At 39.8% G+C, this 19269-nt stretch overlaps 1 protein-coding gene across 5 annotated transcripts in view; it reads right to left on the bottom strand.

Moving 5' to 3' along the window:
• Nucleotides 1-19269, bottom strand: part of ARHGAP6 (Rho GTPase activating protein 6) — a 342719-nt gene that overhangs the window by 29688 nt on the left and 293762 nt on the right. For all 5 annotated transcript variants that reach the window (XM_075095440.1, XM_075095462.1, XM_075095459.1 and 2 more), the window contains 2 exons: nt 13999-14070; nt 4072-4328 (listed from right to left, as the gene is read on the bottom strand). In XM_075095440.1, coding sequence (XP_074951541.1) covers nt 4072-4328; nt 13999-14070 — 329 coding nt within the window. The remainder of the gene's footprint in view (nt 1-4071; nt 4329-13998; nt 14071-19269) is intronic.

Genomic DNA, 19269 nt, shown 5'->3' on the forward strand with positions numbered 1-19269 from the left:
CCTGTCACTACAAAATGACCACTTCCCTCAATTGTTATTAAACTTACCAGGCAAAAACATTTTAGGGGGCATCTAGGCTTATAAAAAATAATAAAACAAAAAGAAAAATTCTTGTTTTAATTCTCATTAAAAATACCTATGGTAAATTACTTTCTTTCTGAAACAAAAGACACATTTTAGCATAACATAAAATGTACTGTACAGGGATCCAGCATGTCATCCTAAGAAATAATGAAGAAATTGTAAATTCCCATTCAAAACTTTGCTGACAACTCTAATCTCTTAAAAGCACACTGTTCTGCTCACAGGTATTTCATAGACTGATGGAGAGATCTCTAAGTCTATTAAATGAGAACTGTACAACTGCTAGGGAATTTCAAGTTCTAGAAGTATCTTCTTCCATCAGCCTAGACAACTGAACTTTACAAAGATTTCCAACTCATAGGCAACTCGTACAAAGTCTATTGAGATTTCAAATAAATTAAAAAAATTTTAATTCATAATACTTTTAATAAAACCACACCTAATTCAGCAGGTATAGTTCTGTTTCTTATAACTCATGGAAAACTTACAAACAAAACACAGTGAACTCTTTAGATCTTTTTGGACCCACATCTCTAAACAATTACTAGACCCTCTAGAATGCAACTTTGACCTTGATTTCTGATGTCTCTCAGAAGTACACGTGCTAGATTCCCTTTACATTTTCCTGCCAGAAAGAAACACACCCCCCAGAAAATCAAACAAGAATCTCTGGCTATGATCCACGTGTGTAGAATTCCAACTGAACATTTTTTCTATTTTGTTTTTAAGAGTTTGGGGTTTCAGACATCAAAATTAGTCAACTGACACTGAAAACCCTAACACCATCCTCACCGCTGCGTGTCCCAGGCAGTTCCTGTACAACAGGTACCCTTCTTTATACCCTGCCTTTACAGAGGTCCTTCCCTCTCTGCAAAGCATCCTCACCTCATGAATCATTATTATCACAGAGTCACTTAAGTCGGATTCAGATCCCTAAAATAGATGTAAATACAGTCAGTTCGTCATTATCCTTGGGCATTTTATGGAAGTTGTGGATTAACTGGGGCACTGAGCTGGCTTTAGGAAGAGTGACCTTGATTTCAGTGGCTGAAGTACAGCACTGCTTGGCAACACCAAGTCCAGGCCAGCTCTGCCTTTAAATTTCAAAGTGCACAGGAAAACACTACCCACATACACCATGGATACAGCTCAAATTCTGCCAGACCTATTGGTTTGGGCTCAGCCAGGCCTATATGACTGCTGAGGAACGCTACAGGAGATCATGCACATTGCTGCCCACTACTCCAGGACTATTAACACAGACACAGTGCTACCTGGACTGCAATGCCCAGTGAAAAAAAATCAAGTTCCATCTAATAGGCATTACCTTTGCACATAGTGGATACCAGTCCCTGCTCCACCATGACAAGCTCAAACTAACTAAACCAGGCAAGTCTTAAGCTAAGCGCACAGAAACATGAAGGAAAGTGGAGATCAAAGAGGAGATGGAAAGAGCAAAAAGAAAATAAAGGCCAGGGGGACAGGTGTGGAATGAAGGTCAGATGAAGCTTTACTTTTTAAAGGTTATGGAAGGCATTTCTCTTTTGAGAAGATGAGCAACATTACAGAGTATACATGGGATCAAGTATGATCTATGGCAGATCCATTTTCACTCCATACAGTATGCTATTTGAGGAGTAAAACAGTATGACTGAGGTCCTGATACTTGAATAAATTCTGGCTGCATAAAATATATATATATAGAATATATTAACAGAGAGTCAGAATATTCTCTACAATAAGCATAAAGAAAGTGCCTTGCCGGATGACCACGGTCTCAACTTCTGAATGCTTGGCAAAAATCCTACACGGAAAATGCAGCAGCAGTGATTTCTGTCTAGCTCTTGGAGGAGAGATAACCATAGCACTCATACCGTGAGCTCTGCAGCCAGCATAACCCCATATCCCTTACTGAAAGCCTCAGCTGAGTGTTTGAAGACTCACTGGTACACACAAAGGTAAATGACACAGTTGCGAAGAAGTGAATGTTACAGTGATAAACAATCCAGTTAGAACAGTTTGAGAGGACTGCACTCCAGCAGTCTGTGCAGCATTTGTGTGAGAAACTGGCTCTATCAGTTACATGTACTAATGAATCAATTTTTTTTTTTTTTAATAAATAATGCAACACTGCCCAAGAGATAAAAGGTAAATGCAGGCTTCATTACCATCCCCTGAAAATGCTCAGGGGAGTAGAGTAAGTACACTGATAAGCAGAAGTATAAAGGCCAAAGACAGACAAGCTACAGGGCATGAGTTGATATTAACGTTAAATAATTGACAATTCATGACGTACATTACTGAACAACTAAGGTTCATTCCTGAGAGAAAACGCCAGCTACCTCCATATCATACTGCCCACCTTAGTCTACTCTTACTTCGCTGTAGGTGAACCATGTGCTACTACATCCTCATGACCTCGGACTAAAGGCTCAAATTCAACACTCTGAAAGCTGCAATCCTTCTATTAACAAAAAACCAAACCAAACCAAACAAACAAAACCCCCAGAGACTTTTAGGAACTTGGTCCTGATGGACCTCTATCCCTTGGATGTAACTAAGGATCCAGGTTCCTTCTGCTTGCTGGCTGGTCAAATGCACGTCAGAGATCTTATCATGCTTGGTGAAAAGAGCAGCAGGTGACCCATATCTGGACACATGGATTATCTTTCCTTCATATGAAAACAGGTTCTGAAGCCAATGGGTGTATACAGTGAATTTCTGTTTTTTGTCACTGCCTATGCCAAATTCTGAAAGAAGCTGGCAGGTTTGCCTTCACAGTTATATTCAAGTGTACTTTGCACTTTTGTATGAACACAACTGCTTGTTCATATGGCCTGGACAGGCCAACAGATGTGCATTATGCATATATAAGAACCCAAACATCTTCAAATATCATGCCCTCAGCTATTTGCAGACTGAATGAAGACACTTCAAGCTTCGGCTGACAGCTAGAAGGAAAGAAGGCAAGCCGCAGGGCTCTTCAATCTTCTCTTAATTTGCGATCTACTCCAGTTCTACCCCTCTTAACACCATGGCTTGAATAGCCGTACATAGTATTTCTCTGAAGCAGGTTTTATCCTTGGGATGAAAGAAGCTGAGGATCCTAAGAAAATAATTTATTTTCCAGGGCCTGTTCTTGTACCCCAAATTCTTTCTCAGATTACTTAACAAGGGCTGTTATTTAAAGCTTTTCTCCCTCCACTGCAAATGAAATTAAAAAGCAGTAATTCTATAACTTCTATCCCATGGTAAAAACAACAAAAAATCTACTACTGTTATTAGCTGCAGCACTAGAAAACTGGAAAGCTCAGAGCACAAAATTTACTTACAAGGAACACAACCTTGCAAGAAAATGGTCTACCAGGTACCTATCTTACATGCAGTGGTTTGTTCTGCTGCCAAAGGTATCTTCATAGCCTGTATGCAGAAATGTCGTTCAAAGAGCCTGGTACAAATTTACTCTGACAACTTCTTACTTACCATTGAGGACATGATCAGAATTAGACCATGGGGATTCTAACTAATGTTAGGACAGGGATTAATAATTAGATTTATTTCCAAGTTGTGGGCCTAGATTAACAGAAGCATACATATAAATATCACTCACACAGGTTTAGTCTTCCCCAGCTGAAAAAAATAGGTTGAAGACAGATGGAATTTCTTAAATCTAGAAGACCTAGACAGAAGGAGGTAGATAAAGGGAGTGAACAGGAAGACTTCTAAATAATCTCCTGCCATTTGTGATCTGTAACAGACTTGCACAGTCCATATGATCTTTTCCCACCAGCACCAGAAAGAAGATTTCCACTACAGTTAGAATTTTCTGGTATTGACCTGTCCGGCTTCCATCTGAAAAAAAAATCTCTGTTTGAACATGACAGAAGAAATATTCCACAATCCACAGACACAAGAGGGTTTTTTTCCTGCTCCAGCTAGACCCTCCTGACCTACTGGCATGCACCACATTGTGATGTGTCTACTTACACGCCTCCTTGCTCGTGGTGCTGGCTCGGGTGTGTTAGGAGAAGTGGATTCATTCGGTGTTTCTGAGGTTGAGCTAAGAGATGAGTTACTGCTTGAAAGTTCTTTGTTCTGCCTTTTAGTTCCGAATGGCAAGAGAAAGGCCACAAAATCTGAAACTTCTTTTTGCTCTTCTCTCTGAGAGTCTTGCTTGAGCTTGTAGGCCCGATCATTAGCAATCACTTGGGACAAAGGCATTCCAAAAGCCTGGGGAATAAATTCTGCAACAACAACACAAAAATTAATATTGACTGAACATCTGATATTTATTTAGTACAAAAAGAATTAAGTATTAAGCTGTTAAAAAGTAAAACAATCTGAAGTCTCTTTAAATATATAATAATTCCAATGAAGTACTGGACTGCATAATAATAATAACAACATTCAAACAATAAAATAATAGTGGAGACATGCCAGGTAATTGTAGCCCATGGTATCTGAATCCTGTTTCCAGTTGGATCACGCAAGACATACCACACGGAATCTTGGAAAAACACTTGGGAGCAGATCTCATTAAGATCTTAACTTCCACTAAAAGCAACTGGAAGTCGGGCACCTTTGGCTACATCTAGATGGTGCAGAGGGCCATCAGCGGCTGCAGTAACCTAATCTGGAGACTGGGGAGTGTAGCTGGACTGTGGCACAGCTCCCTTCATGTTTCAGACCCCTTCACAAGGTTTCTTTCTCACAAATGCTGCAGGGCACCAGAGTCAAAAGGTACAGGCACGTGCATGGGTCTCATTACAGGTCAGGAGGGTATGCACCTACCTGTAAAGGGAGCTTATAAATGCATCCACTATTCAGACTAAGCCTTCGAGGATACGGTTTTAATTATATACAAGAACTATACTGCTTTAACATACTGGTAAGATTAAGCCGGTTTAATGGTGGTATATCAGTATAAATTTCTTTGTAACAGTACAAAAATACATATGGACATATAGACATACAGGAGAATACACGTTTCCCTCAATTAACACAAAAAACATAATCCCATCCCTCATCAATATAACTGTAATGTACAAAACCAGCATATAATTCAGGTCTCAAAGTAAAATGCTCAAATATTTCACAAAACAGAAAAACGCTCTACAGTGAATCAGCCAACAACTAATATTGAAATTCTTGTCATTAAGTTTCAAATCTAGACATATCTGAGATTAGTAGAACCAAAACCATTGGGCCAGACTGCCAACCAGAACTGTTTTTTGCTCAAATGCAATGAAAAAATAGCTATTGACTCTATTCATCCTGGGGAAAATGCGTGCAACTTCTACTAGGTTCCAGCTTCAGACCTGCCTGATTCAGGAATAAATAAAGCACCAGAGATTAAAAGCCACTTTTTTTTTTTTTTTTTAAGTATGAAAAAAGGAATGACAACACAAACAAAAAATGCAAACAAAAAAAATCTTTATACACTCATCCTCTCTTTTTCCACAATTGTCTGAATGATTAAAAGCCAAAGTTCCTCCTGGGACTTAAAGTCTGACTATATCTTTGATGACACTTTCAAATTTTATCTAGGCTTGCATTATCATTAAGCTTAAAGTAAGGCATTGAAAAGAAGAGTACATTTTATGAATCTTGAATAAGGACACTATTAGCCTATCATACTAAAGAGACAAGGGCCCGCTGTTCTGATCTGGTGTGAAACATTACTGCTCTTTAGAAGTATGAAATGTTAAGACATGAACTAACTTTGGTGGCCAGACAAAACTAAATCAGGAAGCAGAGCCTCAGATATCAAGCAAGCCTGGAGGTGACCTGTGAGTAGGATGACATCTAAGCCAGTCTGCATTTAATTTAGGACAAGAAAGAACATCATCACATGTGTATCAAGCAATGTGGGGATTGCGAGTTCCAGGAGTCCAGAGTTAGACCTGTCCCTCCTGTACCCAGTAGAATGTGCTTATAAAATGATAACATTAATAGTATTAAAAAATTTTACTATTCCAGGCTATCTTCCCAATGAACGTTTAAGATCACAAACTTGAAACACACAGATGCAACATGTCTCCCCTTCTTCCAGTCTAACCAGTACTTTGTTATACCCCCAACATCCCTATTTATCTGTCCTTCCACAGCATTTCCTGAGCCAAATGAAATCCCGAACATGAAATATTCCTCCAGTTTTGGCTCACAGAAACTCATGCTTCCAATTGGGATGGGACAGCAGTATGTCGCCCTGCAATGCCCAACAGCATGCTGATGCCACTGATCCTACACCGTTAGGATCAACTGGAACAAGATCAGCTGAGATGAGATCTCAGCACTGCTTCATTGAAAGAATTTTGTTAAAATGACCCTCTCCCTGACTTCATTAGGTAAAGCCTGGTATTCTGAGGTAGGTGTTCCTCCCCCTTGAAAACCCTCAGGTGTGGCGTGCCAGGTTTTTAATTGCTCTTGCTCAACATGCCTCTGTAGCAGTGAAAGGACACTGAACCTCTGCTCTACGCTGCTTTGCTGTAGGCGGCCTTCTCAGAGGACATGAACTGTTTCCCCGATTTCTCAATGTCTGGCAGAGAGGGGGAACTGGATGAAAACCAACTGGCTGCTTTTCAGACTAAATACAGATGGAAGTGATGCTGGCTGGCAGTGGTAATTACATTAAAGAATTGGCAAAACCAGTAACTTTTTGCTCGTTTGTTGAAGTTAAGAGAATTGGTTGCACCCTCCACAGACTGGCTACAGCCTCAAGTTCCCACCAACACTAGAGAGTGTGTGTGAGAGTGTGTGTGTGTGTGTGTGCGCGCGCGCGCGCACGCGCACACGCGTCCGTGCGTGCTGGGGGGTGTGTGTGTGTAGTGGTGGGGAGTATGTTTTGCCCACCACCCTTCAGAATTATTCAATCCCAACAAGCTTCTTGTTGGACAGATAATGTCATGTCCATTAGAGTGAATGCTAGCCCTTCTGACATTTCAGATTCATTAAGAGTTGTCTCTCCAGCAACCCACTGACGGGGGAGAAAAGGCACTGACTCAGATGTAAGATGTGTAGGTTTGGACTCCAGTCTCACAGTCAAGCTAAAAGTTCCAACTGCCTACTTGCTGGTGTAGGCTGGGGATCCCTGGTATTGGAGGTGTTTAATTTGTATGAAGAAACGTTCCTTAGAGCGGGGGCTTGAACTTTGGTCTGTTGTACATATACTGAGTGTCAAAGCTACTAAGTTAGTTACTCTCTGTAAAACCAACAAAAATTTGACCATTTATTCAATCATCAGAGTGGGCAGCTTAAAAAGAAATTTTGTGGAAAGCACCATGTAAAAATGTGAAACAACCTGGCAGACTGGGCAATCAGTATGGAAAAGCAGACTCATATCCGTAGCCCAAACAGCGCATACACAGACTTAACTTTTGATCCATTCTGGTTTTTTAGCATTTACTGGCACAGCAGACAATTTGCTATTTTGGAGATGTGCACAACTTCTTTACCAGAAAGTCCATCTTGCAGCTGAGGAAAGTTTCTTTACGAAATTCTGATTGAAACTGGTATGTTCCTAAGAAATCTTTTTGTGATGGCAAATCAGCATTTTCTATTAAAAAGCAGCATGTTACAGAAAAACTCCCAGCCAGATCAAGTAAGAGTTTCAGTGACCAGAAATCCTTTTCTTTGCTAACCAATGATGATATCCAGGATGTTGACCCGTACAGCTAGCTTACTTGGCCTCATGCCACCCTGTCCAAGTATAGTTTCAAAGACTTCTCTGAAGTTTCAGCTGGTGAAAATTGTGGTTTCCATCCCACAAACCATAGCAGTCTATTAAGAATCAGTGAGGTCTATACTTTAGACCTTAATGAGGTTTTAAATGTCAATAAAGTGAAGAGCATACAATATAGCAACTTTGGAGAGTCTCCTTAGCACTCTGGGTTTTTTTTTTTCTTAAGTACAGCTTAAGTGCTGGTTTTGAGCTGCTAAAACCTATTACCATGATCTAATGAGATGCTTGTACTACCTCTATTTAAATCATAAGAACAGAATGAGAGACAGCTCAGAGAAGAATATGCTTTAAAAGGGATATTTAAATGGATTTAAAGGGGTCTTTAAGTCAACCTCCCCAGCTGCCCACAACCAGTACCTGTTTTGCTAACTGGTATCAGCTAATTTGGATCCATAGAGGGAGTGATGGAAGAAAGAAAATAAGGAAAATGGAAACTTCCTTCCATAATCCAAACAGCAAAACTCCCTCCATCTGAAGGTTCGTCAAAACCCTGCACTGACTCCAGAGGACTTGGCATAAGACAATGTTCTCACAGGATCAGCTCTGGCTGAAATCCCCTTCTCCAGCTAGTCAGAGCTCACTGACTTTCAAGGGGTGATATAAGGCCTTTGCAATTACTTAGGCTTTTTCATGGGTAGGTCTTTGGTTGTTTTTTTTTTAAATTGAGAGGTTCGTCAGCCCTTTAGTTGACTTTAGTCAAAATATGACAGCGTTGCTTAAAAAAACCTTTTCGTATGCCTAGAGAGCATGAGAAACATTTTTGAAGTTTTTAAAGAAGCACAGTGGGGTGCTTTGAGAAAAACACGTTTCTGAAAAACTATAATAAAAAAGAAACTTAATCTATTCAGCTCTCTCCTTAGGCTGTGCCAAGCCATTCTAACATCATGATAGGTTGAATTCCTGAAGAACAAATGCAAACATTAAGAAATACCTCTAAATTTACTGAGCATGGCTGGCAAGTAAACTTAGAAGACTTTCAACAATTTGGAACTACAGAAAAATCAAATATCTACTGCTGGATCTGCATAGGCCACAGAGTTACCAAGATGGCCTTTTTGGCAGAAACTCCAACATATACAGCAGCTCTGCTAAGGCCCCATGGATGAGCCTACCAAGTATTTATATTCCACACAGAAACACCAGCGAAAGGGATGATTCTCAGTTGCTCAACAAATCATGCAACAAGTCATTATTATTTCTGAACAGGTGTCTCAGTTCAACTGTAGGGTTTACTGGAACCAAGGCAAAATGGACCTAGTTTACTGATAAAATCTTATAGGAGAAATCCTTTCTGGTAGGCATCTCTCTCAGGAATGCCTGTGTGTACTTGCCAAGCAGGCATGCTTACACTGACCCTGTATCACTGGCAGGAGACGGACGAAAGGCTCCACTTCTGCTGCTGTCAAAATTAGCAATGAATTTGTAAGGGAACAGTACCCAGGCTCCAGCATGCAGAGCATCCTAAGAATTTCTTATTCCAAGCAGCACTGACATTTTACTGCTCCTCCAGCCTGAGTACTGTTTGTTAGCAGCTAAAGCAAATGTTTGGAGACTTATGTAGACAGCACGACTGAGAGTCATCATGGCCATTAATAACAGGGAGGCTGGGCAGAGAAAAGCAAAGACACTGAGTGATGGAAGCTGAAAATATTGCTTAAAAATCTGGGTGGAGTGCTGCTCTCCTGTTTTTCCTGTTTACATCCAGCAAGTTTTGCTATATCTTGCTCTTGTGAGTCATTCAGAGATGTAAAAACAATTGAGAAAACACTTGGTTTAGAATATTTCCCATTTTAATGAGATGATGACGAATGTACCTGTCAAAAAGGAAAAAATAAAGATATGAATCTCATTTAAAGTGCATTCAATTCTACTTTAGTGCCTTTGCTGGCCTTCAGCAGTATAACAGTTTGTTGAAACTCTTATTTAACAGATAGACAGGTTGATCTACTGATTCATCTAAATAAAACATGATTTTAGGAGAGTAAAATCTCCACAGATTGGACTGAGTCCTAAAATATGAGTGATTAAATCTCCAAACAGTCCTAGAAGAAATGAGTGCCATATCCTTTTGGTTATGCTTTTTAAGCACAGATGCGTGGTGGGGTGGGGGAGAACAGCTTTGGGTACAAATTGGAGAGAGGTGGTAACTTCCCAGAGAGAACAACTACAGACATCTACACCCTGGGGCAGTTTGGTGGATGTCAGTGCTAAAGAAGATGGTTGGTCAGTCAAGACCAAAGACAGAAGCCTTCCCTGCTCTTTCTCAGGAACTGCCCACACAAAAAGACACAATGCTGACTGCATGCACTACAAGCCATGCAAGGCTCACGCCTCGTGCGCCCTGCTGCAGGGTCTCCGTTGTGCATCCCTGGTGATCAGCACAGTGACCTTCTTCCTACCTCTGTGGCTTCCTGTGCCAGGCACACCGCAGTGATCTTTGGCTGCAACCCGTGCTCAGGATCACACGGTGGTGCGTGATCATCAGGATTAACCTTCAGGAGCCGATCTATCCAAAAAAAGACTTTTCAGGTGGCACGTACTTCAGGCAAGACCGAACAACACAGGCCCCTCGGCCGTTACTTGTCCTGGTACGTGGGGTCTCCTGGCTTGGATATAGGAAGCTCAAAATGGAATTAATTGGAATTAATTATATACTCTTCAAACTGCAACTGTGCTTACAAAAGTGATGCTGAAGGGATGGAAATGTTGTTTCTGTTAAGGCAGATGGAATTTGTCTGTACAAAGTGTTCTGGAAATCGGCTTCCCTGCTTCCCCTCCGACGTCCTGTGGCCTGGTCTTACTGTTCCTTCTCACAACAGTGCAGCCAGACTAGTTACCAAAAAAACCCACCACAAAAAAAAAAAAAAGAAAAACAAAAAGAAACAGAAGGAAGGCATTCCTTTTGGGCATGGACTAAGGATTTGCCTGGATGGTAAAGTGTGTGCTCCCAGCCTTTTGTGTGAGCACACCCACGTCCACAGTGCCGAGTGTTTGTTTTGGACTGGTTGCCCAGTAATGGAAGATACTCTCTTTATAAAATAAACGGTAGAAATGCTTGTTAAAAAAAACACCATGGAATGAACCAGGATAATGATTCCAGCTTGCTGACACATACGTGGAGAGAGGTTAACTCTGACTTTGAGTGACACAGAGACCACTGTTCAAGGAAGGTGGTAGGGCTCATCCTTACGGAGACCAGCAGCACCAGGCCTTACATTTTCCTTTCCAGAGCCAGCTTGTCACCTGAAAGCTGGGCAACACTGCCCCTCCTAACCCATGGGCTGGCGGAGATGCTGATGCTGATGCTTCCCACAGGAAAACAGCCGCCTTTCACCAACCACGCCAGGCTAGTGGCCTACGTGGCGCAATCCAGCACCTCCCTGGTTGCTTGTGCCCTCTGCCGCCATGGATTAAGAATCTGCTCAGCAAGTATCTGTGAGGCAGATGATCTTTCACAACTCAGCAGAGCAGAGAAGAGCACACCAGAAACAACCATGAACAGAAACCCTGAGAAGCAGGGCACCATACACTGCCACCTGGGCTATTTTTGCTTAGTGTTTGCTGCTGGCAACAAATGAGAGTCTACATAGCTTTCTTTTCACTCTGCTGACACAGCCTGGTTGGGAACCTGACTCCTTCCGATCTCCTGGCCCTCTGTACCCTTACTGGCCAACCCGACACCCCTGTCAATACTGACACCCTGAAGGAAGGAGAGAAATATAGATTCTGCTGTTTGAGTAGTGCTGGTGTATTTTCCCCTCAGGGGGTGCTCCTGCAATATTTTATACATGGAGAGAGCATGTAAGACACCTCTATAAATGAGAGTAAGGCAGTGGAATATGGGAGAAAGAGGTTAAAAGCAGAGGTGTACATGTTTGAAATGCCTGAAGTTAAAAGAAGAGGGAAAAAAAAGGAATTAAAATTAAGAGAATCAGCATAGTGATTTTTAAAAATGCTTGGGTATAGTTAACTAAAAATTATGAGCAATACTGAAAAACAGGAAGTAGATAAATATATACAAGGATGAGTAAGTACAAAGTGCTGACCTTTGCTGTGGGCACCTACTGAGCTCTAAACAGCAAAGTGCACTCAGAAAGTCTATCTGAATGAAAACAGGAAGTATATCCCAAAAGTTACTAACAGAATGGAGTAAAAATGCTAGTATGCAAGGTAGAAGCACAAAAAAAAATAAATCCCTGAACAGAAATGTAATAGCAGAAAAAATATTATCTGTAAGTGCTCAACCGGTATGGTTGTGTAATCATCAGAAACAGAGGTCAGCTGAAATGAAACAAGGCTATAAGGAAATCACAAAAGAGTACTAAGCAATGTAAGAAAAAATAGTTTGGAAGATCTTTGGCAACAGAGAATTTAGAGGAATAAAGATCAACTCTGGGATAAGCATTTGTATGCATCACCAAAAGAAGCTATCACATCTCAAGGCACGGTACCAAAGAGGCCTTGAAGGAGTTGTGGAAGTGCAATTGCAAATGTCCACCAGGTTTGGGTGACACAACAGAATTAGGTCTTTGGTGAATTATCAAATCAATTTATTGTTGCTAAAATCTGTTACAATGAAAAATGTGAGAATAAAAAGACAAAATGTATTTAAAGTTTCAAAAGAGCTTCTAAATAGAAACTTCCGAAGGAGACTACTGAAGTGTGATGGCTACCCTTATAGGGGGAAAGATAAACGATCTTAGTGGATCAAAAACTCATGAGACAGAACATTAAAAAAAAAAAAAGGCAGTAAGTGGTTAGCCATTTCCGATGCAGAACAGCACCCCACAGACAGACAAAAAGATCAGTATCTGGCAAATTAACTGAAAAGCGGGGAAGGTTTTGCATAGAACTATGTTGCTTTGCACTTTTAACTGCATGGAGGACTATGGGGAAAAACCCAAGGAAATTAAGCAACATAATGACTGATTAATTACACTCTAGCCAAATGTAATGCATTGACAGGAGCAGTACAAGGTAGACTTTTCCCCAAAGGTGGCTATAAAATCATTAAAGCTCTTCCTCAAAGACTCATTCTGCATGTGGGCTCAGTCCTACATCAAGTAGTTCTCATAACACATGAAAGATTTGTTACTCACAACCCAACATGGGAAGCAACTGGATTTATCCAAACAAATGTGTCAGGGGACTTTCAGTTTTAGAAGGATTAATGCAAATATTTTCCATAGCCATTTTTAAACCAAGAAAACAATAATCACACATATGAAATCACCAAACAAACAAATATTAAAAGGAAAGCATTTTCTTCCTGACAAATATTTAAAGTAACTTTGAAGTGGGAATGTTCACTTTTTCAACGGAATTTTGAAGTTTCATCCTTCTACCAAACTAGATTACAAGCAGCAACATCAGAGTAACCAAATCCTTCCCTTGTTATAAATCTGTGTGTTTGTGTGTGTGCTTGTGAAACTGGGGTGTTAATACTGAGTTTTACTACCACTTTTCCAGAAACTCTTTTCCAGCAAATTCCAGGAAAAAACACAAAATTAGGTGCACAATTACCTACATGCAGAAAACTGCAATTTCAGAGACACTTTTCAGGTGTCAAGGACTAGGCTTAGCTCAAATGGCTGCAAATTACAGGTCAAATCCAGTGGATTAGGACCCAGCCCATAAAGCTGATTAGTGCCCAAACAAAAGAGTCCAACCACAACTGTAAATCCATATCACATGGTGTCTGTTAAAACCCAACTGATCAGTAGCACTGAAGCATTTATATATTTCAAACAACAGCTATTTTCCTAGGGCTAAAAAAAAAGCAAAGGAACTGACTTGTTTGGGCATGGCTGGATTCATACGCTTTGCAAATTGGAAAAGGAGCGTGAAAATGCAGGTAAACAACTGGATCATGTTATCCAGACCGCACTCTGCACTGGATGGTGAAAATGGGGAGAAAGAACAAGGAAGAAAAATGCAGTCCTTTAACTCCTCCTTTTCTCACAGAAAATAAGCTTTCAGTTGAAGAGATCAGGGTTATACTAATAACAAATAGAAAAGATAAGGCATATTTTTCAACTTAGAAATAAATACGTAGGCAGCACATCAGCTTGGTAACATTCTACACTACTCCAGATAGTATACATTTAAGAATAAAGAAATCTCATATGCAAAACTAAGACCCAATCAGTAAATATCTTCTCATTTTATTTTACCTTTGTCCCTGTTCTTCTCCTTTCCTAATGAGTCCAGTTTCTTTCTTAATGATTTCTTCCTCTTTTGTCCATCTGTAAGACGAAAAAAAGAGAAAAAAAAAAAAAAGGAAGTAAGTGAAGTGAAAGAATGCTGAACAAACTGCTGTACAAGGAACATGGAGTGAGATGGCCTGGCACTTGGAGTCAGGAAGGGCAAGGGGTACATTTCACAAAGGGTAGGGGCTGTCATAGTCCTTCATCCCTAAGGAGTGCTGCTTTGTCTACCCAAACGCCAAGGTTGTACTGGGGAACCAAAATGTATCCCACTGCATGCTGCTGGGCACATCTACAAATGTGTGTCACACAATCCATGTGGCAGAATAGAAAACTAATTTTGAAGACTTAACAATGGAGATTTGTTGCTGGGTGCTCTTGATAGCAAGGTACCGTAAGACTAAAGGTCCTGTTCAGCTTTCATCCATTGTCACAAGACTGTGATTCAGGTGTAGAGCTGAAGGTAGTATCTGGAGAGAGAGGATGACCAACCTCCAGGATAAACTCTGCATGCCAGTCATACCAGTTGGGTGATCGCTAACGACCTTTGCATGACCCATCTGAACTGAAGGCACACTGGGAGCTTGCACTTTGGTACAGCGTGTGCAGATTGGTTCAGGTGGATTAGAGTCTCAGAGAAATTACTGCTCTGCCACCCAAGAACGGGGTGTTCTATCATCCAAGTTTTCACTAAGGTATTAAGGACAAAAGATTTTAAGCAACAGTGTAGGCAGGTTCATTCTTGAAACAATTATGGCAAAAGGTTGGCTATCATTATTTCCTTCAGCATCATCTGTTATAATGAAAAGTCAACAAAAATGCATTTTATTTATTAGGTCTCAACAAATACCAGGGATTAAGACCTGGGCCTGCTTTAACTTGTACATTTTTAATTTTTTAAGTTCCAAAGAAATATACATAAAGGGTCTAACATAGGGACTAATACTAACCGTAACACCACTCTAGCTACAGGTCGATGAACATGTACCTTTGCCTTACTGGTTTTGTAATATGGCAAAAACTCAAAAATGAACACATTGTATCTGTGTTTCCTTTTAGGGTAAGAAGATCGCCAAATAATTTGCCTCAACATGTTTTTCTAGTTATGTAAGCCAGTGTATTAAATGGTCTTTTACAGTAAGGAGTATACCATAGAGGAGTACAGTGGATCTCCGTGGATGAACTCTCACCTTTGCAGTTAGGGGCCACAGGAGAACGTAAGCTGTTTCCCCATAGTTTTTCCTCAACTCCTATTGCAAGCCATGCCCAGAACATCACTCAACAGAAAACTGGACAAATTCTGACTTTTTCATAGCCAGTTAATATCCTTCTACTTTAAAATTAACATTTTTGTTTTACCTTATGCAACTGTGGTTTGATCGATTCCACTTGCACACTTGCACTCTGCATTTATTTAGAGCATATTTGCTCCAAGCACTCACTTAACTATGATACTCAGTTCCTGCCTCTTGAAGTAAACCATCATTTGCTGGTTATGTTAATTCTCCTTTTTCTGCACCTGCTCCGGTGAGAATTCATCTCTCTGAAATAAGAGGCTGACTAGAATGGATATGGTATTCTGGATGAGAGTTCGGCAATATAATGGAGGTAATTCATTGCCTGATATGGTATATGATTAGATTTTCCTTTTCTGTAGCCACATGACAAGTTCATAACTCAAAGTCATACTTTGATTGATTAATATGCCCAGTCTTTTCACACCTTCTGACATTTCCAGTTGATAAGAACTAGTTTATTTTAGAAATTCTTCTTTCACCTCTTGGCAATATGAATAGACGGTAGCCTGCTTACATACACCTGTGAGCACTGCTTGTTTTTATAGCGTTCCCTACTACCATTGTGTTCTGGTTTTATATATATAAAATTATTATCAAATTATTTTTCATGTTATAAATTCAAATTACTGCTTCACAGTGGCCTTTTGATAAATGACTTGCATTTCTCTGGAATCTTAGAGACTCTATTCATTGATAGTCTGACATTCCACTGAAGTCTACTGAGTGGTAAAAATGAGAACAAAAGTCAAAATTGGACGTAAAATATAGTGTTTTGCTATTATAATTACACAACAGCAACTTCTGGCGTGTCTTAGTGCTGCATGGTCCAATACAACAGAAATACAGGAAAAACAAACGCTATTCAGCATTGAACACGGGAACAAATGTCACCCATATCCACATGGAGAACAGGTTAATGACTTCTAGGGCCAAACTATCAACGCTTTCTCATGAACCTTGTTGTTAATGGGTGATTCTTTCAACTCCAACAGTGAAGTAATTCCTCAGTAAATGACAGGCTGAGACAGCATTTGTGCATTTATCTCTGCAAACCTTGAATTTTGGATACAAATGATGCTCAGGCCCAGAGGAATATAAGAAGCAGGAAGCAGTTCTGGAGATGGATGAACCAGAAAATACAGAAAAGAGTCCACTTTGTGCACTCCTGAGCAAAGAAGGAGATTGCAGAGCAATAGAGGAGAGACACTTACCTTGGGCAAATGGGTGCAGTTCCACGGAAGGCAGTGGAGCTACGACCATTTGTATTTAGAGTTTACCCCATGGCAGGAGAAAAGGAGTTGCATATGAAAATTATAAGAGAGGAATCTCACTGAAAAGCTAAAGCTTAGGAGATCTGCCAGGCAGTCAGTTGCAGTTCTCCTCCTCTCCCAGAAAAAGATGTGAACAATTACAATCTACAGTCTGCAAAAATAAATACGTTTTGAAATGACTGTTCATTCAGGTTATATCAGGCATGAGCACTGCTAAAATATTCATAACATGCTTAAGGACTTGTGCAACTCTAGCAGTTTTACATCTTAAATTAGCTCAATTCATAATAATAATGCTTAGGACTTATTATCTGCAGTGTGTTTTGAGAATATAATTAATATCCGAAGCATTTTTGGGAAATAGGCAAAGCATTATTCCCTGCACACAATACCTTTTGTACACTTTAAAATTAATTAGGAAATAGTTATGCAAAATAGTACAATATCAGCCCAAAGTGCTATTAAATATAGCCTGCTATTCTCATTTGTGCTTTGGAAATGTTTAAACCACAAAGTGATAAATGCTGTTGGACTTTTATCCAGTCTTTTGTGTATACAATTATCACCTAATGTCTTCTTTCTATTGATCAGCAACGTACTGCTCCTCCAACAGATTCCACTCAACAATATTAGCAAGACAAGAGAAGTTCTCAAAAGACAACTGTCAAAGTGAAGGAAGCTGCATTTTTTTTCTTATTAACCCATTCTGATTTTTCTGAAGAACATCTGCCCAGGCAGCTGGGCAGATCAGTTGTTTCAGAAATGAATGTGGTTTGTTCAGTGCTTATTAATTTATATGTTTGCTGCATTTTTCACTGCAATGCATACATCACTCTCTGGCCATCTATATATTAAAACTAGCCTGATGAATATTTAAAAAACCAAGAGTCTAGAAACAAACTCCTGAGTGCATATTAAATTGTTACACGACCTGTTTTTCCAAAGTGGTGAGCACTTCCAGGTTCAGTTAATGCCAAAAAGACTTTTCTATTTGAAAAATTAGGTCACCTTTTTAGGACTCTGTCAGTGAACAAGGCCTGCAGAATACAGGAGCATTTGCACCGATACGCTGACTTCGGACAAGAATTGAGGAGTTTGACTTCTGAGATTATTATTTTTGAAACTTGGTTTAAGGTTGAAATTCATGTACAGTGTCATCACTAACACCGTTTAACTAGTGGTTATGCTCTTAAATCCCAGATTTTGTATAGCCCATTTCAACGCCTAAGCTTCACTCTACGTGAGACCAGGGTTCTACAAGCTAGGTAATAAGAAGCCGTTTTCACTCTGAGGATATATAAATTTCAGCTCTAAGAGTTTAAAAAAGGAAAGAAAGATAACTTTGTAAATTTTTTTATATGACAGATTGCTCTGCTGCTTTGCACAAGACTACCTAGCAACACCACATATGATTCAGAGAGAGTGCAGGCTGAATACTGTTACTATCGTTTACTTCCAGTACTGCTTTACTCATTTTAAAGTTATGGAACTCAACATGTCAATATGGTAGGTACCAGTCTTGCTCAGCATAAGAAAAAGCATCACAAATGAAGTATAGGGAATTTGTTCAGGATTATACAATTAGTGGCACACTTGGAGTTCACATTCAGGAACTCTTGGCCACCAGTTTCATATTATTTCACTATACTGTGAAGCCCTAATCCAATTTTTTTTTTTTCATAATTAATACATTTTGCAAAAAGTACAACAGCACCTGAGCCTTCTAAGTCATTTTCATGACACTAACTGTTATAGTATTAGATTTCAGATGATGGAGAGCACCCTGGTGATAAGCTTAAAGTGAACCTGTAACAAAAATATGATTCTTCAGCCCCCTTACATGGGCTCGTGGATTATCTATACAAATGGATGTTCCTTTTATGTTACTTACACGCAAGGACACTCTTTCTTGTTAATTTTTGTTAATCAAAAACATAATTTATAAATTCATACAGAGACTTTAATTTAACTGAGTGGGATTTTGAAAAAAGAGACCTGCTGCTGCTTACAGGATTACTGAGTAATAAGAACCCCCCTCCCCATGTATTGGCAACTTCCTTTGCTTATGAGAATTGTGTTTCTTGTCCATTTAGGGAAGAAAATTTGTTGTGTTCTACAATTAAGAGTTATTCTCACACAGCATAAAGACAGGAGTTATGTCAGAGATTAATATCATATTCATAGCTCATTTATCAAAAGAGAAATGGGTGAAAAAACATATATTGTGCGATTTCTAAAATAATTCTTCATAGTAGTTATATTCATGACCATTTTTCCTTTATAGGCATTAGTAATTGCATCTAATTGCATTTAAAGAAAAAGAATCAATACAGAATATATTTTCTAAAAGTGTAACCCATTCTGTCTTGAAAATTACTGCCAACGGCACCACAAAGCACCTAGTTCGACTTCTCTTGAGGACTTCTTGGTTCACTTCACTCATTGAGAGTGACTCATTTCCCAAGTGCCAGCCTCCCGCATTCAGCCTGCAAGCCAAGCGTCAAGCTACATTCTCTCTCGCCTGTGTGGTACTGCAGTTAAATAGAGACTCTGCAATCAGAAAAACCTGCTAAATTCTGTTGACAGAGCACAATAAAGATGCAACTGTGCTTCATTCATTGACAGTTGCTCTGTGTGGTTGCAATCAATCACTTTGTCGGGTCACTATA

The sequence above is a fragment of the Phalacrocorax aristotelis genome, chromosome 1 (genome assembly GCF_949628215.1).
Source record: "Phalacrocorax aristotelis chromosome 1, bGulAri2.1, whole genome shotgun sequence".
NCBI classification, from domain to species: Eukaryota; Metazoa; Chordata; class Aves; order Suliformes; family Phalacrocoracidae; genus Phalacrocorax; species Phalacrocorax aristotelis.